Source organism: Polistes dominula, unplaced genomic scaffold, assembly GCF_049000335.1.
Source record: "Polistes dominula isolate Pdom_NZ unplaced genomic scaffold, Pdom_raw_medaka contig_82, whole genome shotgun sequence".
In the NCBI taxonomy this organism is placed as follows: Eukaryota; Metazoa; Arthropoda; class Insecta; order Hymenoptera; family Vespidae; genus Polistes; species Polistes dominula.
The window spans coordinates 7,597,319-7,620,431 of record NW_028301046.1 but is presented as its reverse complement, the minus strand read 5'-3'; the positions used below and the strand labels follow the sequence as shown (position 1 = coordinate 7,620,431).

Sequence of the window (23,113 nt, the reverse complement as noted above, 5' to 3'; positions counted from 1 at the left end):
TTTTGTAATTTTTTCTCAAACAGTGCGCTGTTTGAACTTAACACGCCACCAAGTCCAGGTGCGGTTTCGTTGGAGGAAACTGATCGAGAAACAGAGAATACTTGCGAAGGTGAAGAACCTCCGAGAAGACGTTCGACCTCGCGAAACAGGCCACAGAGTCATGCCCTATTGGGCAGTTTCGAGGAATCAGCTTTAAACGGGAGACTCGAACCAGTATCGACTGTTCACGGGTTCACAGCGGAACTTGGTGCGAGTGGTTCCTTCTGTCCTAAACATCGAAAGCTTCCAGTTACTGTGTTCTTCTATACTCTCGGAGACAATGACAAAGTCTCTACACCGTACCTCGTACGTCCGTTCATTCTTTTCTACTTTCAATTATCTATTGTCTTAAACGTTTTTTTCCACAAAAGCTATTCCAGCTTACACTGCTCTTTCCTTTTTATTATAGGCTCATATTAATCTAGGAAAGAAAGGTTATCAGGTACCTAGAAGTGGTACCATTCAAGTAACCCTACTGAATCCATTGGGTACAGTCGTCAAGATGTTCGTAGTTCTGTATGATCTTTCCGATATGCCGCCACGATCTCATACTTTTTTACGTCAAAGAACTTTACGGGATAAAACTTTACGCTACCTCGTACACCTTAGGTACATACGCTTTTCTTATCGGCATACCTACCATATACGTTCTTTACCAAAATTTCCAGTCTAGATAAAAATACTATTTACCAATCATACACATTAGGATTACGTAATTTTAGGCAAAACTCATACGACAAATGAAATTTTTAATTAGAACGCATATAATCGGTATTCCGAGATTTTATCTCTTCTACTCCTATCCACTTTCTAATATCATCAATAATAATATATTTATTTTTCTTTTATAGATTCATGTCTGGTAAATCAGGAAAGATTTATCTACACACAGACATACGTATGATCATTTGTCGCAAATCCGATGTAGATACAGCTTCGGATTTTGGATCAGAACCACCAAAAGAACTTAGAAGTTATATTCATGGTCCTACAAATCCAAAATTTTCACCAAGGTGCTGAGCCTCGTGGTTCTTTCCATGGGGTTGCTGCCGATCGCTCCGCCCACCTAGTTCCCTTCATGTTGAGGTTTGATTCGTCGTATTGTGTATGCGAGAAGAAGAAAAAGAAAATTTTTTTTTATTTTTCTTTTTTTTATAATACACGCAACACACACACACACAAACAAAAAAGAGGGATAATGTATCGAAAAAACAAAGAAATTTAACGTTGGCACACTAAAGGGAGACGATAATAATAATCAGTTTGAAAGCTATGTGAATAATTGATCATTCATATGATCTTTGCTCTCTTATGATGGTATGTTTTAAAATATACTTATAACGTGGGATGTGCTTAGTAGCATTAGCTTGCGATTAGTTTCTTCTACGTTGTTTATTAATTTTTGTTTCTTTTTTGGGTTTAGAAAGGTGGTATGTGTTTCTTCTACATGTTAAGTTACATCTGTTATATATATATATATATATATGAAAGATTCATTTGTTTTCTTTCAGATTATATTTTTTGACATTTAATTTAATTTGATAAAAATTATATTTCGCCTAAGTAGTATCTTATTTTAGTTTGCGAATTTTTCAAACGATTGGTTCTTCTTTATTTTGTTGATTCAACTTTGTAACTTTTGCGAAAAATGAAGATATGGATAAAAGAAGCAATTACATTTTTCATTTAATTCTTTCTAACATCGAAATTTGTCGCAAGCTATATGATCTCTTTGGAAATATCTCTCATTCTTTCAATTAATATCTGTAAATATAGTCTAATATTGTAAAGTCAACTAAGATTTTTTAAATGGGATAATACTGCCATCTCTGTATGTAGTAGTTAACCCTAATAAACGAGAAAGAAATGAGTGATAACAAAAAAAAACAAATAAATAAATAGGAAATATCAAAATATCGGACCTCTCGTTGAGATATTTTTAATCTAGTATATATATATACTATACATATTATGATATTAAAATTACAAAATTTGTGATACTACTGTGTTCTTTTAAAATAAAAAAATAAAAATACATAAAAATAAGTTCAAATTTATTATTATTATTATTCAGAGTTAAACATTGAAAAAATTAAATTTGTCACATAGGATATTCTTTTGACTATTCCAAACCAAGCGTTCTCCGTAATAATATATTCTATAAATATATGTACATATACATATACATATGTATGTATATACATATACATATATATATATGTATATGTATATGTATATGTATATGTATATGTATATGTATATGTATATGTATATGTATATGTATATGTATATGTATATGTATATGTATATGTATATGTATATGTATATGTATATGTATATGTACAGTTTATTATTATTATTATTATTATTATTATTATTATTATTATTATTATTATTATTATTTTATTTATATCTTAAATAGTAGGCAGAAATTTTTTTCCCTTTTGGCATTAAATTGCTTTCAGGGAGTGGCCTGGTAATGTGATATTTCCTTAATTAACTATTATAAAAAAAAAAATAAAGAAGAATCATTATTTACACGTATAAACATAAAGAACACATAAATACTTGTGTCCGTAGCACTGTGATGAATATTTTGATAGACTATAAAGAGTAATTAATTATTGTAAAACAAATATTTGGGTAGAGCATATGTTTTAGAATTAATTATACTAATGTCGTATGAGAGAAACATAATAGATAAAGAGTTATACCTAATCATACTACTATTCTATACTATGTGTCATTGTCATATGGTGTACCATCTTTCGTACTCCATATCCAATTAATCCTCCGTAATGTAATTAATTATTTTCCTTGTCTCTCTATCACTATCTATGTATCTATTTAACTATCTCTTTCTATCTTTAAACTAGATTAGAAACGAATCAATTTTGGCTGGGATGGTACGCAACCTGTTGATAATAGAATAAAATTGTATGGAGAAAGAAAAAAACCAAACCATATATACATATATATGCATGTATGTATATATATATATATATCAATTAGAATTTGTTTTAATATTATTATTATAAATATCACTATAAATTGACATATGAATTTACCAATGATTTTTAAAAGCTTTAGATCTTTATATTATAATAAAACTACTTGTGTATTTGTCTTTTTACTTTTCGTTCGCTTTTTCCTTTTTTTATTTGTTTGTTTTTTTTTTATTATTTATTTTTTAAATAGGTAAGAGCATTTAAAGATAATTTAAGATTAAAATACAAAGAAAAAAATAAAAAAGATAAAAATTTATTTATTTCATTAGAGTCATGAGTATAAATGATGTTTTTAAAAAGATACAACGCGAATCATGTTTATGAATCTTGGATATTATTTCGATTTTCTAATCCCCCCGTTGGTCCTAGTCGTGATCGTGATCGTGATCGTGGTTATGGTCATGGTTCTATAATATCTTTTATATTTTTGTCTCCTTTTTTTTCGTACGATTCAATCAACAGCATTTGTTTTTTTCGATCATGTAAAAGAGTATTGCAGCAAAGGAAGAAAAAAAGTGCGATAATGAAAAAGAAAAAACAATAGAAAAATAAAGGAAAGAAAAGGTTAAATGAAAAAATACAATATATTTGTGATATGAGGAAAAAATTGATGAAAAAAAAGTAATGGACGCGTTATTTTGATCTGCAGAAGTGATTTATATATGTCTCGATGATTAAGTCACAGACCAAAGAAAAGAAAAGAAAAAAAGAATTAAGATCAATAAAAACTGTGATTTATCACTTGGAATTAAGAAAATAAATTTTACAATTTGTCGAGTTTATGTCAAAAAAACGTAAACAAAAATAAAAACAACAAAAAAGAACAATGAATTGTGGGTTATAGTACCACTGCCATGCTGTAAATGTATATAAGAGCATAGATAACGAATAGTATCTTCATTGAATATAAATAATTACTATCATTTTTTTGCAAAAACCTGGTCATGTTCTCTTCAAAATCACAAATTGCAAACAATAGAAAAATATAATATATATGATATAATATAATATAATATAATATAATATAATATAATATAATATAATATAATATAATATAATATAATATAATATAATATAATATAAAATAATAAAATATAATATATTAAAATATTAATGTTTAAAAAAAACGAAATAGAAAAATAACAAAAAGAAATAATATTGACGATTCCATGCAAATTTTTTCCCATTCACAACACAACAAAATAAAGCTTAATAGCGGTATAATATTTCACATTGTATTTTAAAGAAAAAAAAAGACAAGAAAAACAAAAAGAAACAAAAAAAGAAAAAAAGATGAATCTAATTTTCATACAACAACAATAATAACAATAAAAAACATGCAATCTTAAAAATACCTCTTGAAACTTGTACGTATGAAGTTTAAAACAATAAACGCGAGATTGTATTTTTGGAGTTAACGGACGACGATTAATTGGTATAATCTCTTTTTGGATATAGATAAAATTGCTAATTAATAATTAATATTGTGATAAATAAAAATCAAGGGATATATATATATATATATATATATATATATATATATCAAATATCAAATACTGTATATATATATAGTAGTTTCTTATATAAAGTTACAGCAACTTATGTAATTTCATTGTTATCAATAATAAAATACTTTTATAGTGCCAAATTTAAACCAAAAGAAGAGGGGAGGAAAAAAAGAAAAGTAAAAGGGAAAAAAATTTGGAAATTTTAAAAATCGTTACGTCGTTAATTGCGTCCGCTAATTTCTTATGAAGTAATTTTTTTCTCTATTTTTTTTATCTTTCTTTTTATAGAATTGACTCTTTATTTTAATTCTTTTAACGAACTTTTTCTTCCTGTTCAAATATGTTTTCTTTTTAATCCCTTCTTTTTTTTTTCAATTAGCAATGTTGTATAATAATAAACAATATATTGAAATAATAACGATAAATCTTAATGTGTGCGGCACCTGTATATGTATAGTTTGTTATTTCTTATAAATATAATTGATAAGACGATAGGAAACAAATAATAATGATGCATCGTAATGTTTATGTAAAATAAAAAGACAAAACAAAAAAAAGCGCGAAACACCTGTAAAATCATAATAAATCAAGATAGGTATGTATATAAAAGGAAAAACCACAACTTATTTTATAAAATCAAATATTGTTATATCACTTAAAAAATGTACTTTTTATTATTCAAAATGAAAAAAAGATGTACGAGTATATATATAAGGGATAAATTATTATTTTCAATCTTGGTATGCATAGTCAAAAATGTAATAAAAAATACACATCGACGTATAAATAAATTCCTTTAACTACTTACCATCGATCGAAAACCGATCAACGTTAAAGGACCTATAATATATTCCATAAAAATAAAGTTTTTAAAATATAAAAGTCTATTATAATTTCTTTATTAACAATGTTTCACAATACCATGCTACGCGCATGAAGATTTCTAATTTCTATTCTCGTAATAAGTACGATAATCTATGACATTTTTATCATTCATTTTTAAAATATTATAATCTATAATATATTTATATATACAAAACAGGATATTTTGATAAAAATTATTTCCCAAATTATATGTTAAAAAAAAGAAAAGAATTTTAATTAAAAACAAACCATTGTGAAAAATAACAAATATACACATTCTTGCTTAATTTAACACAATTATAAATTATACTTATATTTTTGTATTATCACGAGTACACCGTAGTAATTTATAGATTTTTAAAATACAAATTAACTACAAAATTAAAATTACAATTACGATTAAAAGGTAAACGAAACAAAGACAAAAAATTAAATAAAAATAACGTAAAAGTACAAAAAAAAAAAACTTAGATTTCTAATTGTAAATTCTTTTGGTATTACTTACAAGCATTAACTCGACTTTCGAAGAAATCAAGCGAATATGACATATGATATCTTAACAAAGAAAATATGATGGATCTTGGAATATTATGCTTATTGGTTTTTTCTTTATGCCAAGTATAAGTTAAAAAACTACAATCCCCTGTGTGTATTATTTACTTTCGGAGAATCTCGCAAGGACAAAGTTTTTCTTATAAAAGAAAAACAATTGATTCTACAATATTCTTGAAGCTTACTCCTTATAAAATGTCCTTATTAAAAATTGAGGTATTATTGAAAATATTTAACGTTCATCTTTCTTTTTTTTTAAATTGTTAGATGAATTATTATTCTACGATAAAAAATACTTTCTGTATGTGAGACGAAAAGCGACTCTCTCTCTCTCTCTCTCTCTCTCTCTCTCCTTTTTCTTTTTCTTTCTCTCTCTCACATCTGTCTTCTTTTCTTTCGAGAGAGAAGTATATAATTAGTGGTTCCCAAAGTGGGCAATGATGGCCACAGGCGCATTTGGGGATGGGGAAGGGTGGGGAAGGGAGGGCGATAAACTTTTGAATTTTCTTTTTTGTGTTACTAAAAAAAAAAAGGAAACCAAAAAATTAATTTTCAAGGGGCGATAAGTAATATTTTTTCTGAAAAAGGAGCGATAGGACAAAAAAGTTTGAAAACCACTGTATATAATATACATACTTGAATATATATAAGCTACACGTAAAATTATAATTTGTTTGTTTCTTTTTCTTTTCCTTTTAAATATTAATACATATGAGATATACACACGCGTTGTGCAGCGTTGTTAACAATTAACAAGTTTTTTTTTCGTCTATTAATAATTAAAAATTAAAATTGCCTACTACATCACAGTCTGCATTTTGTGGGTATCCGTATATTTGATAGAATCCACAAAAATAATAAATATGGATTTTAATTCTTTATCAACTGATATTTGAATTTATAATATATATATTTATCTTTTTCAATTAAAAAATGCGTCGTACGTTGTCAAGATAAATGCTTCCCATTCATCGTTGACCTTAAAATAAGAGGAAACAAATGATCGAGTAAGCAAAAATCATATATGTACAATTCTTTAAGTAGAGATACGGTTGATTCATCATTTGTTACTGTTTTTTTTTATTATTTTGCTTACTATGCGATCCACCATCGATGACAATGATTTATTCGATGATTGTTTGTTTAAAATTAATAAAACTCGATTAAATATTATTCTTTTGTCAAAATAACAAAATTTAACAATTCGGGCGAATATCTATTGAGGGGTTGTTTTTTGTTTCTTTCCTTTTGATATGTAATATCTCACATGAATTTACAATACGTAAGATGAGACGTTAAAATTAAAAAAAAATCTAAGTTGACTTTTTTTTTATTTATGCCGTAAATATATCTCTTACAGGAGCTAATCGTACGTTAAAATCTCTATATCTCGCGATAACATCGAAATTATAGTATCCATAGATTTCGATATCTCAGATTGCTAATAATTATGCCATTACTGGATATTTATCTTGTCCGAAGCTCATTTCGAGGTATCTGACTGAAATAATGAAAACAAACGAGAAGACTATGCTGAGATACGCAAATTTTACGACAAAAAAAAATTAAATTCGATTCTTTTAAAATCATTAAATTGTTTTCTTTCTTTTTTTATTTTCTTTTTTGTTTTTTTTTGTTTTTTTATTGTTTTAATATTATAAATTTAAATTTATAATAAAATAAAATAAAGGTAGATAGATAAAAAAAAATTCCGTTAACAATGACCGACCTCCATACCGTGAGGTAACCTGTGTCCTTGATTATAACTCATCCTGAGTTGTCTAGTGGCCATGCCACCGCCACATTGACTGCTCCAATCAGCCGTAGGAACTGGGGTCCGATAAAACTTTGATGAAGTCTTGTTGAATATTGGTAACAATTCGTTTGCCTCATTGGAAAGTGCCTGCAATGAAAAAAAAAAATAACAAATTTCGTAAGAGGTACTATACTTTATTATTTTTATTCGTGTATTTGTGGAATAACAAAAAAAAATAGAGAACAATAATTACCTTGAGATAAATAATCGCATCAGTACCATAACCTTCGCAGCTTAGCAAAACGATGTCACCGTGAAAATACCTAGCGTACAAACGTGATAATGGAAGACCATAACCATAGCCAGCTAGAGGGACAGTATGTGCATCAGCCTTGCTCGGCTGTGGCGCGGTACTATACATGTACTTAAAAAGATGATCCGTTTGCGAACGAGGTATCCCACCGCCACGGTCAGATATCTAATAAAATTCGATAGTGAACCAACCAAACCGATCTCCATCGATATATCTCAATTTTATAGTCATAGTCATGTATAACCATATCTCTCCTAAATTCTAATCACCTTCACGCATATATCTTCTTTTCCCCGTACAACCGTAACATCGATCGGGTAATAATTGTCAGATTCCGATCCGTGATATTCCATAACTGCTCTCATACTATTTTTGAATAATTCAAATAGCATGTGATACAAATGACTCGGTACGTAAACTATTCTTATTTCATTTCCTCGTTCAAGTTCTGAAAAGATAATATTTGTAACGATTACGATTAATATTATTTTTATCTTTTTATCTTAATCAGCAATTAATTTTTATTTCGTTATCAATCATCTAGTAGTTAGTTTTTTTAATGCTATTTGATTCTGATAATATTATTTTACTATACCTACTAAAAAGAAATAAATAATAACGTATTATGATCTATATGTCGATAAACACTTACTGCTACTTTAGAACAATCAACATTTTTCAAACTTGCCGTTATGTTGCTTCACATTCAATGCCGGACTAGCCAGATAATATTGATCGCATAGAAACTGTGCATTCTCGTAGGCGTCTTTGATAACGCTAATAACATCACAGGATGGGTCTATGCATCCTATATGTCTGCTATGACCGTTTAATATCCCACCAAAAAGTAAAGCTTAAATGAAACAATAATTTACATTAATGAATAAATAAATTTATTATTAAACGTTCCATAAATAATCAAACAGAATGATATAATAAACTTACTGTGTTGATTGATAAGCATACGGATTGAAATTCTAGACATAAAAAATCTGTCGAGGAAATACTGGATGCTGTTTTCCGTTTGAATGTCAACGTCGTAAGAATCCTTCAATTCAAGAACACCCTGAGACATGGTTTGAACAACATCGCTATGCCTGTTTCTTATTTTGATTAATGCTTGACAAAATCTATGAAACAAATGGAAATTTGTTATGGAATTTAATTTGAATTTGAAATTTGATAAAAAAAAAATTAAAACAAATTAATATTAATTAATAATTGATAATTAATAATAATAATAATAAACTCACTTATCCAAAGTACTTTCGTTAACTTCGGACTTTTCGAAATGTATTATTTCTTCGAACGAAGTGACGTATAAATTATTGACCATTACAACACTAGGCGTTTTTAATAAATTATCGGGTAATAAATGAATTTCTTTCATAATATTAGCGAGTCGTACTGGTAGCTCCTTCCTTAAGAATATAAAAGACTTCCTTTCGCATGCGCTTAGTCCTGAAACATAAATTATAAATGATAACATTTATTAATTTATCTTTACGATTAATCTTTTTTAAAAAAAATTAAAAACCATTTTGAATTACGAGTTCTAGATTATTTGTTCCTACTCATTTCAATTATATTATCAAAATTTATTATCAATGTTTAATGCACAAACAACAATAAATTCCAATGCATATCTTTATTTGTATGCTTATAACAAGCAAACACGGTTACTTTGTTAGAAGCAGTATACGTATGTATATGTCGTAAGAAAAATAAATACAAATATGTTTTTAGTGTTATCTCATTTTATACAGATTCTTGCTTAATACCAATTGTCTCTATATTTTGTCTGATAGAAAATAGATAATAATTAGAAATAATTCGATCATTTAAATACAATCAGAATCTTTATATTCTATTGTACTATAATTCGTATTATTAATCTTACATAGATTTTTTTTAACAATTAAATTATTTAACAATTCTCTTTAACAATTATTTCTTTTAGCTTATAATAAATAGCATATATATGTACGTGTTATAAACTTTTGTTAGGGATACGTTTGTATACGTGTACATATTCTTACATGATTTTATATATAAATAGATAAAGACTTTATCGTCTATCACGAGTACCAGATATCGTTATCTAAAGTAATTATAACACACATATATATATATATATATATATATATACATAAAAGGATTTTAGGTCGATCGAAAATGTCAATACACTTTGATATCGTGCAAAACAAAGTGTATCACGAGAAGAAGACAGCTGTTGGGATTTGTATTGTCAGTCAGACTAAAAATTTTATCCAAAAAATTTTGAAATGTTTTTATTTTATTGTATTAGTCAATAAGTTCTGAATTTCCGTCAAAAATTAATGTTTCAAATTAATCGATATTTTGTTTATATAGAAATGTATCGAATTTGATATTTGATCAATAACGAACACTATATATATATCATTTATTTTGTATTGAAAACAAATATTTGATATCTTTTTACAGTATATATATATAAGTCCATTTAAAAAAAAAAAGATATCACGTAATTTATGCATAATTTATTGTAAACTTTTTAGGGATAACTAGTTAATATTTAATTTCTTAAAAAGTGCCCATGTTTTGTACAATTTAAAATTGGTCGGTAAAAGAAATTGAGTAATCATTGATATGCTAATCTTTAATTTTCTCGAAACAAGAGAAAGTGGACTTTCAAAATAAACGGTCCATATATATACTTTTTTTTGCTTATAATAAACGAAATCAAATATTTTTCGTATATAAATAAATATATAAATTATAAATATATTATTATAATTGTAATATTACTTATTGACCACCCAATGCTCACAACAAGTGAAAAATATCAAACATTGCATTAGATTCTTTAAATATTATACATGTCATATATGTATAATATTTAATTTCGAAAAATATTTGCAAAATATTTAACTACTTATTCTGTACGATTTTTTTGTTGAATATTAAAAGTCATGCAGAAAACCTCATATTGAAAAGAATCGATTTATTTTATGAATATATCGACGATATATATAGTTTAATAATTATTACCACTTTAAATGTCTCCGTTATTTTTGGTTTTATAAAGGAAATGTTGAGAACATAGTTATTATTCTGTTTGAAAGGGAAAAATTTGAAATTGTTTAACATTGTTTTTTTTAAGCTTATCTTTTTTACAAGATTTCAAGGTTATCTATATTTTTACACAATAATGCATGAGCAATGTGCACTTGAGAAATAAAAAGAAAAAATGCGCGTCAGGTGCACTTGTGAACATAATATAATCGCAATAATATAATATTTAATTATAATATTTAATAAAATAAAAAAGATACAGCTTGTATAAGCAGAATAAACTAATCTTTTTAAAAATATAACCATTAATTTATTACTTTTCAATCTTTTTTCATTACATATTTACATTCAGAATGATTCGAATCAGTTCATGCAAAAAAGATTCATTGATTTTCATTTAAAAAAAAAATAGTAATATATATAAGTTCGAAATTAAATGTTTTCCACGATCATATGTGTTCTTTGAAAGAATGTGACCTCGTTCTTTTTGAAATTTTTTCATGAAATCAAAAATTAATAAAAATGTTGGAAATGATCATAGTTATTGGATCACCCTGTATACAATAAAAAGCTTCTTTAGTAGCAACTTGCACTGACCTAGTTGATGACGTCTCGTTACAACAGCTCTTTCAACAAACGTTTTTATATATTTCGTATTATGTAGGAAGAGAAATACATTTATGATTTGAATCGTCAGAAACAATGGTTGTACTCCGTTTTAAAACATTTAGCACAATTGAAACATTTACGTAAAATTTATTAAGTAATTTATATATTTTTTTGTCAATTTGTACAAAATTTTCTACTAATGCTGGGCAATATTTTTAATGAAATGTAATAATAATGTAAATATATTATTATTATTATTATTAATATTATATATATATATATCTATTAATAAAAAAGAATTAGTCAATTTCGTATGCAATACGTGTTGTTATTAACTATATATATATGAATAATTTTTTTTAACAAGGACCATATAAAACCTCACTTTCAATTATATACGTCACAAAGTGTAATAACGCACATATGTCCTACAATACTCTAGTCCATCATCGTTTAATTGGACAAAATTATCTACAAGTTAAAGTTAATCTTACATTGGTGATGATGCTGTAACGACTCGTTAACACGATTCCTTTCTCACGGAAATTGTTATTTTCCGATCACGTAACGGTTTAAATGATGTATTTTATTATTATTATTTTTTTTTTTTTGTAAAAAACAAATTTTCCAAGGAAAATGTTATTATACGAGTAAATTTACAATTCGCGAAGCTATTTATTTCTCGAATCAACTATAATTTTATTATTTTAAGTTACTTGATTAATGTTGTTTAACTTCTTATATTAAAAATAAATATTTTTAACATTATTAAATAACAATAATTATTATAATCGTTTAACAAATAAATAATACAACAGAATAAATATTACTTTATCAAATTTTTTCTTTCATTTTTTTTTCTTTTTTCAGTTTAATTAATCGATTTGTCGTGTACGAGTGGTTTTATTTAATAAAAAGAAGCTTTCAAGTTGATAAGATATTTTCGAAAAACTATCCAGCTGAATCTTATTTATAGTTTAAATGTAATCGTAGTGAAATAGCCGTGAAATTACAATCCGACCTTATCTATTTGTCCGCAGGTGAGTTATAAGAATAAGCAAGTGTGTATGTGTGTGTGAGCCAGTGGGGAGATCAAATTCTGTACAAAGTACCGTTTGAAAGTAAATAAGTAAAATAATAAATACGTGACATTCGTCACGTCTGCAACGAAGTTAATTTTTTTTTAGTATCTCGATGATACCACCAAAACATTTTCCACATACAAGACTTACCATCAGATATATTTCAAATAAAAGTTTTTAGGTTTTGAAGTGAAAATATAATATTTATTCTAGTTATATTATAGAAGGTCCTTTTGTCGGTACATAGAAAGTCACAAAAATTTAGTTTAATGGAAATTGATATTTTAAATACAACAACTTGCAGCAAATAATAACAAATAATAAGCCTTAAAAATAAAAAATAATTTTCTTTTAAAATTATAAAAGTTTTTAGGATACCTTATAAAAGAGAATTACTGCCATATTCGTGCATGTTATAACTGTAACATTCTACATTTATAGTACGTTACAAAACGTTACAATTTTTGTTACTTAATTTTATCAAACATTGTTAAATTTCATTGCACTACAACACATAAAAATATTGTTTAAATGTAAAATGGCTGCAAATATTATTATATTTATATCGAAGAATGTAATAACTTTTATTTATAAAATTAACAGGAGCGAAGTTATATATGGAAAAAGTAATTGAAAACAAAACATCCAATATATCAAAAGTAAAATATTTTTATTTGGCCACGAAAAAGAAAGGAAAGCAACATCAACGTGTTAAATTTTACGATTATTTGAAACAACAATATAGATACGTATGGTATTTGTAATTTAAATAACTTTATAGAATAAGTTAGTTTTATTCTTGAATTTTAAATAAGGAAATGTAAAAAAAAATAGGACAAAACTCTATAGTCTTTATATTTTTATTATGTAAAATTTTCGATTTAAATTCTAATACGAAGTGTTTATAAATTAACTAAGGTATATATTATCAATCTTTTCTAACAACCTGTTAGTCATCAAACGCATCGGTCTATCTCGTTCGACCTTCTATTTACGTCATCAATGTCACTCACATCAGTCAACTTATTTTTTTTGGTTCATGCTACAATAATAGCGTACGAATTCTTTTTACATTAAACATTTACCCGATCGAATTTCTTTGAAGACTTTCAATTATTTAGAAATGCTATGAATATTATTTCTCTCTTTGATAAACAATTATTTAACAATAAGATGAATTTATGAAGAATATTTCAAAAGAGATTACTTCATATTAAAATAACTTATTGTTAATATATAACAAATTTATATAACAATAAATCGAGTATCAATTTCGATTGATTTTTTGAAATAAAAATTTGTTTTTTTTTTTGTTTTTTTTTTTTAATGAACAACTAATTGAAAAATTAAATTGCTTTATTATTAAATCAACGGTTTTAAGATATCTGATTATATTTATTCTCTTTCTAATTAGTAAAAATAATGATTTTATTTGCGATAAAAGAATTGGTATACGCGTTCTATCTTCATTTCTTTCAAGAGATTGAAGTACCACTCTTCTTATGAAAAGAACTTAACAAGCTAGTTACTTTAATCAACTGAGTGCATTATTGTATTTTGAAGAAAAAAGCGAATGGTATAAATTAAAGAGAAAAAAAAAGAAAAAAAATGAAAGAGGAATTACAATTTCCCTTTGAATCACATCAGATCGACACAAATTCTTTTATGATTTTAATTAATAATTGATGGTTACGAGATTGTAAATTGTTCTAATTTATCCTAATTTAAATGCTATTTATTAAATTTAATTTTTTTTTTGTCTATTTTCTGGTAAATGACAGTGTATAAAAATATTTGTAAAAAATATTTCAAGATTATTTCGTATTTCTTATAATTGATTATTATTAAATTGAATTTATTCAATATGAAATTTTATAATGAAAATACTTATAATCATTTATTTAAATGTTATTATAATTTGATCTATAGTATAATAAATTTGTATCGCATTTTGGTGGGTTAAAATTATAACTTGCAAAATCTGAAGGAACGTTTGAGTTTAAAGAGACTATTCTCGTTTTGTCAAGATAAAATTGAACATATACGGAAAGGAAGTGAGCAAAGTCCGAAGATTAAAAATCTCGCTTACTGTAATTTTTTTTGTTTTCAATACACACACACGTGTCGTTTCAGTTAATAACTTACTACGAAAATACAAAATATTGAAAAGATAGGAAAATAATTTTCTTATCTTTCTTCAAGCAAGTTTGAACTTTTATGACTCTTGTGTACGTTCATTAAATTTTTTATCGAATCTTTCGTGTCAAAGCGTTCATTGAAAGGAAAATAAGAAAACAAAATGATATGAAACACGACGAAAGATACGATCAAAGATATAAAATATTTACACTTAATCGTATACGTTTTAAAATTAATTACCAATCAATTTAAAACTACGTTTTTGAAACTCTTATAAATATATTACGTTCATCTCATAAATGAATTATGAATGAGAATACGCGAGAGATTTTAATGTTACGGAGAATGGAAATATAAACTAGTTTAGTTTAAATGAAATTGTCGTAAAAGTAAATGCGAAATTGAAATATTTCTGTGTATTTGTCTCTCTGTTTCTCTCTTTTACTTGCATCACTCAGCTATTTGCAATCAGGTGTAATCCTCCAATCGTTGATTGTATATGTAAATTTAAAAGTATTATAGTTATCTGTACAAGTTCTCTTAGGGAATAATAATTTGCAACAGTAGTTTTACTTCGTAATGAAATAAAAAAAGACAATTTTACTCTCAATTTTATTTCTTTTACTTTTATTTTATTCAATTGAAGAAATTAACAACTTTTGTCCTATAGATTTTTATTCGTCATGAAACAAATGTTCTGATAAAATGTTCTGAAATTGTAGTTTATTAACTAATTTCTTATAAACAATAAATTTGTACATATTCTTAAGAGTTTCTACAATAGATATAATGAAATAAAAAATAATTATTTTGAATAAATTAAAAAATTGACAAGGAAAACGAAAAAATCGGCAGAAACATACGAGTAATAAGTATTCGTATAGTTCTTATTTCGAACTATTTGCAAAAGAGTTTTTATATAAACCATAATGTAAAAACTCACATAGTTTTTTTTAGTTATAATTGACCTCGTCAGTATGTTTGAGTGATTCATTCTAAAAGATTAGTTTTCTAATGAAATGTTTAAAAATAAAGTTATTAAAATTCTGAGAAATATGTATTACAGTTACTTCAAATAAATAATTTAATCATATTCTTCGATTATGTTCTTCAATTTTCAAAATTGTAATAATTTGAAACGCAATGCTACGAATAGTTACAAAATTTATTTTTGATTGCCAAGCTACAAATCTAAGAACTTTTAGCACAATATTTTTATTTCCATTTATTTAATCATTTTAATTAATTTTACTATCAGTTGATAATATTTATTATTTAAATTTTTAGCTCTAAGTTAATAGTATAAATCTCAATTTTATCACAGATTGAACTTTTTCTTTTGCACGAGCCGACTGACCTTGTCGACTTGCCGATTTTAAATTTTTATCATGTAAATCAGAAAAGATTCGAACGTATTTGAACGTAAAAATTTCTCGAATAATCTTTAAGATCAACAAGTCTATAAAAAAAGAAATTCTAACATATTTACCAAACACAGAAGATAAAAATAAATTTGCACGTTGTCGGACTTACTTTAAGTTTTTTTCTCGTGCACACGTCGAAATTATATCTATAATTTTTTTTCTTATTTTCTTTTTTAAACTACACAAATATCAATAAATTGTAATTATTATAAGAGAAATAATTTCGATTAAGTAATAGATTTTAGATATATTAATAAGAGTAAAAAAAAAACAAAGGAATTAAAAGATATATAAATGATAGGAATAAAAGATGAATAAATGTAATAAAAAAAATTCGTTAGAAAATAAATCAAATAAAAAAATACGATTGTATAATATTGTAAAATGCGTTATATTGAGAGTAAAAGTTGTCGCATGTTAGAACGAAAAGTAGAAAGGTTCGAAGATAGGAGGATCTTTTTCAAGCTCGGTAAACCGGCTCGGTAGGTAGACGTTAACAGGTAGAAAATTAGTAGAAAAATGTTATGGCAGTTGCGTTCAAATCAAATATAGAGGAAAGAAGAAGGTACGCGAGATTGGTACGCGTGCATTTGACCAGGAGACGAAAAATTTTCTTCTTCTGCAGAACATCAAAGAAAAACTACTGTCCAATGTTTATCGAAAGTTTTTACGAGTAACATTATTATTTCGTGCTATGATACGAACGACGTGCGTGAGATCACGTATCCACGTTTAATATACATATACAGGTTATATCTATATATAAATACATGTACGTGTGTATGATGTGCGATGTTATATACAAATAACTATTAGCATGCACGTATTATTGTCCGCTGATATCGGATAATATTGTTAAAATAACATTGACTCACAATCACATGATAACAATTTCGTGCATTTAATATATGTATAATGTTAAAATGTTTATTTTACTGTCACATTTGTTGACCTTGAATGACCCTTCCATAATAGCATATTGTAACTTTAAACTGTTGGCTATCGTAAATAAAGTTCGGTAAGAAAAAAAAATAGATCGTCTCATATGAAATAAATGAAGATTACCTTGATTTATCTTCTACTCATCCATTTACGGCAAAAGAAATAGTTATCGCATATTGTACTTTACAAGTTCTGTACAAAATATTTTTTGTATATTACTAACAAATATTCAAGGTAGACAAAGTAATCATCTTTAGGATGTTAATGTCTTGAGAATTTATGACCGGAGAATGATGTATAATCATGTAGATCATTTTTATTCGTTTTTTGCATGTACTAATATAAGAACATAGAAAAATATATATAATTCCATTGAAAAAAATAATGTTGATCTTTATATCTTGTAAAAAAAAATAACTTTAACAAAAAATTCTTTCAAACATTGGATAATACATTTTCCTACAATGATGCAAAATTTTTCATTAAAATAATTTTTTAATACGATTGAAAACAATGGAGATATTAAGTTGATACAATTAGGTATCTCACTCTGTATAATAAGAAACTAAACGATGGTGAGAATTAAAATGTTATTTTTAGTGCTTGAGGATCGATCGAACGCTATAACGCAAATTAAATTTATAGTCGAAAGAATATTTTCCGAGCAATTAGCTTAGCTAACAAAGAAAGTAAACTGCAAAAAAATTATTATATTTTCGATTTTAATTAAAAACTCAAAGTAGATATATATATATATATATATATATATATATATATATATATATATATGTATGTGTGCATGTGTCAGTATTTGCGCGTGTTGTACGTGTACATAGATACGTGTACATCCGTTCTCGGAAGGTAACCAGGAATAGACACATCCTTTCGCTTGATCGTTTCATCGTAAAAGTTAGTTTTCTTCCGTAAATAAATATATTATAAGACGAATCGGAAATGGTAGTGATTAACTAAATTAATAATAAGACATTATTCAATGTAAAAGTGTTGATATAATAATATAACTGCTGTTTAATAATATTTTATTAGTATAACAAAAAAATTTATTCGAAATATAGAACGTTATATTAATTAAATTTATATAAATATATTAAAATTAAAATAATATTAATATAATGTTAATAGATAGAAAAAATATTATTTAAGTATAAAAGTGTATCTACTCTGTAATATTTACATTGATTATTTTTATTTATGTATTCTCTTCTCAAAAAGTTATAAAGTGTGATCACAGAAGGAAACTTTTTGCAACTCTTAAGAAACTTTTCCATATAAAAGAGAGATAGATAAAAGAATACCAGTAATAAGATTATAACTTGGTTTATAAAAACACACATCATATATATATATACATACATACATACATACATACATACATACATACATACATACATATATAAATATGTAAATATATAAGAATATGTATAGTATAGGTATATACTAATAAACATACGTCAAAATCGTAGGTGTTATTTAACTATTACTTATAGTAAATAATTCAAAGAATTTTTTAAGAAGACGAGTTCATACGAATTCTGAAGTTTACCGAGCAAGTAACATGGCAAATGTCCAGAACACAAAGAAGTGCAATGATTACGGTGTGTCTTTCGTTTCTATATTTGCGAGACGTAATGCCAATGAAAACGCCAGAATACGGGGGATGGTACATGAACACGGCTACTGATTGGTCAACCTTGACCCACTACACAAGTGAACGGCAAACATATTCCTGTGTCCTTAAACCTGAAACCTATTTCAAGGTTTCTTCATAGATATATTTCCTTTTCCACGAGATTGACTTTCTTTCATATTTTAATGGAAACAATTTATCTAATTTGAAAAAGCAATTAGAAATGAATTGATTTTGTTTGAAATTTTCTAATATTTTTCATTGGAAACGTGACATTGAAATAATTGCATTTTAAAAGTTTTTTAATTTACTTAATATGAACTTTTGCTGACATAATCGAAGACTTCCTAATATAACATTTAATTGTAAAAAATCGAATAATTACAAAAAAAATCACGTGACTCTTTTTTTCTTTTAATCTACAAATAATTATAATTTCTTTCCAATCAAATGAAAGGACTAATATTCTTTATTTTATACTCAATACGAACTTTAATAACGTTGATCGAAATATTTATTGAAACATAATATATTTTCAACAATGGATAATTATTATTTAAAATTATTGGCCTATGGATTTAAAAATAATGAATAATGTAAGATAATAATGATAAGACAATTAATACAAGGTCCAAGATTAAACAGGGTTTTTCACATCAGCACGTGCATTAACGATCATCGCACGTTTGTTCTATCATCGGTCAGTGTCGATTTAGCGTAAACGTTAAAATGTTTACACGACAAATAAATATCTCCTTATTAGAACCGCCAGTAAGGAGACGTTTTATCAATTTTATTTTATAAAAACCGCAATGTGTCATCGCAGGTTTTAATTTTTACGAAAAGTATAATTGATCGACATATTAAATTTCAAAACCCACAAATTGAAACACATACAAATATAAATACATGTTTTTAAATATGCAAATGAAACATTTCTTTATGAGTAAAGATATATTGTCAATGAAATACAAAACAAAAAACGAAAAGAAAGGTCAAGATTTTAATCATTTAAGTCAGTCAAATGTCAAGATCATTAAATATCAACGCAGCAAACGAAGTCACGTAATTGCGAATCTCTCGTATGATTCGATACGATCATCGAAACATTAATATCGTATGTTTCGAAACGTCATGTTAAAAACACGCAAAGTATAATTTGCTAGCTAATTTGTGAATAATATATTACAACGTTGAAACAAAAGATACTACGAAATAAAATCGATAATAATATTTAATAATAATCTTTAAGTGAGATGTTATCGTGAGACGTCAGAAAATATTTTTATTTTCTACTTTTTTTTGTTTAACTTTATTACGATTAATTATATTCTTTAAATGCATTAAAATCAAAAAATTAATTTCAAATTAATTAATTTAAAAAAATTCATGAATTTTTATCTTATGAATTCATATCTTGTCTCTTGAAAGATAATTAAATTCATACCTGGTACTTTAATCTAATCCGTATACGCAATCCCTATTCTTTAATGTTTTAACCAGTTAATTTAATGCAACCTAAAAGTTGACGGAATTAAACTCGTAATAATAATGAAAAAAAAAAAATAATACAAAATGACAGTAAGTATTAGGTCTACCGGAAAATTCTGTCCATTCTGAGAAATACCGGTTCAATTTTTCGTCTCTATGGATAAAACATTTTTAAAAAATGCAATATACAAATTGTCATCACACTATGATAAGAAATTATAAATAATGATACTTTATAAATATTAGTCAATTAAAGAGATATGAAAATTTATTACTTTTGTTTTATTCTAAAAATGGGCAGAACTTTCCGCGGTAGACCTAATATATTATAATAAACGTTTGGGAAGAATTAAAAGAGACATGTTCGACAACATAAAATTTTGTAATAAATAATTCTCAAGATGTTACCGACCGATAAAAATGTCTTTTGTTAGAAGTATAGAATGATGACTAATACATATTAACTATATATGACTGTTTTTTTTAATAAAATAGTTAACCGAAAATTATTCTCGTTATCCGTTTAATATTTCTAGTAGAAAATTTCTCATATGGTATACGAAATAAACCATATTTTACAAATACATTATCTAGAAAAAAAAACCGGTTAAAGAGATTGTTTACATCCAAAGAAATAAACATCATCGTCGTCATCGTATCTGACTATCGTTTCTTTCTCTCTCTCTCTCTCTCTCTCTCTCTCTCTCTTAGTATTTCAGTTTCTCTAGCCAAGTTATACGCAATCAATTTCAAATATGATGAGAATTGAAAGAAATGGCAATTAACAATTTAAATTGATAATTATAATTTTAAATATGAAATCACGTGAAAACATTGTCACGAGTATTTTTTCTGTCTGTTCATTTATTACATGTATAATTGTTATTTTAATTTGTTTTTTTTTTTGGATAAATACATAAACTTGATAGTCATTTCCGTTACCGATGCCATACTATTTATGTTGTATCTAATTTGTAATAAAATTCCTAAAAATAATCATATAAATTATATACTGTCCTCTTTAAACACACAGATACAATATAGAAGTAAATAAATACGTAAATTTAAAAACAAGAATAGAACTATTTCATCCAATAGTAGTAGTGGTAGTAGTAGTGGTAATAGTATCGAAATAGAAAGTGCATTTTCTGATAATATGACTATCGAACATTGGATAAGGATTTACCAATACATTTACACAATTTACTCATACAAGGTGATGTAAGGAAAGAAGAAGGATTGGGGTGTGTAGTAAGACAAAGAGGAGGATTAGGAGAAAAAGGGGTGGAAATAAGGGAGGGGATGATATAGAACAAAAAAATTAAAAGGTCGAACGTTAACCTTCGGAGATTGTCGTTTCTGTCAATGAACCTTGGAAAAATGATAAATAAAAAAAAAGAAATTAACAAAAAAAACCAAATTCAAAAACATACACAATTAAAATAAAATAATTCAAATCGAAAAGCTTTGGAATATAAGTATGAATTTTTGATTCGATATTAAGACAATGAATATGCGTTTAAAGGTCTCTGTACTTTGTTTCTACCTTTGTCAATGTTTTTGACAAGGAAATGTGTGCGTATATATATTTGTAATAGTACGTAAGAATATGTAAGAGTAGATATACAAGTAGATATACAAACTCACCGAAATCGATGAACTGCTTTATCGAAAGCGGCGAGGGGTTGAATTGCGAGTAGAAGTCCAACATCTTGGTGATGTTTCCGAAACACTTTCGAGTTAGCTTCATTTCGTTGCTCTTCGTAACACATTAACTTTATACCAGGGATATAAACACTGGTGGTCGTGTTTAGTAACGTTCGTAACGTGACGCGCGCGTCGTTTGGACGTTGTCTCGCGCGCACACGGCCTCTTTACTCTTCTCTTCCTTTACTTCTCCCCTCACTCTCCTTCTTTACCGCTTTTCCCCCTCTTACAACTCACACATTTACTCACTTACTCTCTTTCTCTCTCTGTCTTCGTTCCCTCATAAAAATAAACGCTAATAAATAATTGCTATATACGCGTTAATAAAACACAACACTTCGTTTTATTTTTATTGGTTTTTTTAATTATAATAATATATAATACGTTATATATATATTTTATTTTATTTTTATTAATTGTTTTTTTATTTCTTTCTAAATTATCGTCTTAATTTATACTATTATATTATAGTAATAATAATACTATCGTGTTCAAGCGTATTATTCGTACTAAAACCAGAAGCCAGTGAGCTGCCTTTCTAGACAGGCTTCCTACACTTCTTACCAACAGTTCCACACACTCCACCTTTTTCTTTTTTTTTTCTTTTTTCTTCTTTTTTTTTGACATATCATCAGAGCGACTGCGCAATCTGTTCGACAAGTTGATACGGTCATGACGATGTGACTACCGATAGGCGGGAAATTTAAATTGCTTTTAACAAATTTTCATGAATTCTCTCTACATTATTGTTTTATTTATTTCAAATATTATTTTATATCCTAAATAATTTATGATATGAATATTGTAAAATGCAATTAACATTATACCATACATTTGCTTATTTATATTTAATAAGGTAAAAATATTTTCGCGTGTTTAAAGAACTTATAAATGCATTTCTATAAATAAAAATTATTTATAAATGAAAGAAGAATGGTAGAAAAGCCTCGCACAATATCAGAAGATGGATCAAA

At 26.2% G+C, this 23,113-nt stretch overlaps 2 protein-coding genes across 5 annotated transcripts in view; one reads left to right on the top strand and one right to left on the bottom strand.

The window, feature by feature from the left end:
* atos (atos homolog atossa) overlaps positions 1 to 4,585 on the top strand; it is a 67,080-nt gene extending 62,495 nt beyond the window's left edge. For all 3 annotated transcript variants that reach the window (XM_089175323.1, XM_089175322.1, XM_089175324.1), the window contains 3 exons: positions 24 to 345; positions 449 to 648; positions 891 to 4,585. In XM_089175323.1, the coding sequence (XP_089031449.1) occupies positions 24 to 345; positions 449 to 648; positions 891 to 1,059 (691 nt within the window). In that variant the 3' untranslated portion in view covers positions 1,060 to 4,585. The remainder of the gene's footprint in view (positions 1 to 23; positions 346 to 448; positions 649 to 890) is intronic.
* Positions 4,586 to 5,438: 853 nt separating this feature from the next.
* Positions 5,439 to 22,732, bottom strand: Pdk (pyruvate dehydrogenase kinase). 2 transcript variants are annotated; one of them, XM_015324299.2, is made up of 8 exons: positions 22,080 to 22,732; positions 9,294 to 9,501; positions 8,986 to 9,170; positions 8,729 to 8,893; positions 8,310 to 8,488; positions 7,981 to 8,205; positions 7,701 to 7,874; positions 5,439 to 7,472 (listed from the first exon to the last, which is right to left on the bottom strand). In XM_015324299.2, the coding sequence occupies exons 1-8, from the start codon at positions 22,180 to 22,182 to the stop codon at positions 7,455 to 7,457; spliced, it is 1,257 nt and encodes a 418-aa protein (XP_015179785.1). In that variant the 5' UTR covers positions 22,183 to 22,732; the 3' UTR covers positions 5,439 to 7,454. The 2 variants fall into 2 exon arrangements, with proteins under 2 accessions (XP_015179785.1, XP_089031451.1); XM_089175325.1 differs by having other exon boundaries at positions 5,439 to 7,874; positions 22,080 to 22,731.
* Between the last annotated feature and the right edge of the window lie 381 nt (positions 22,733 to 23,113).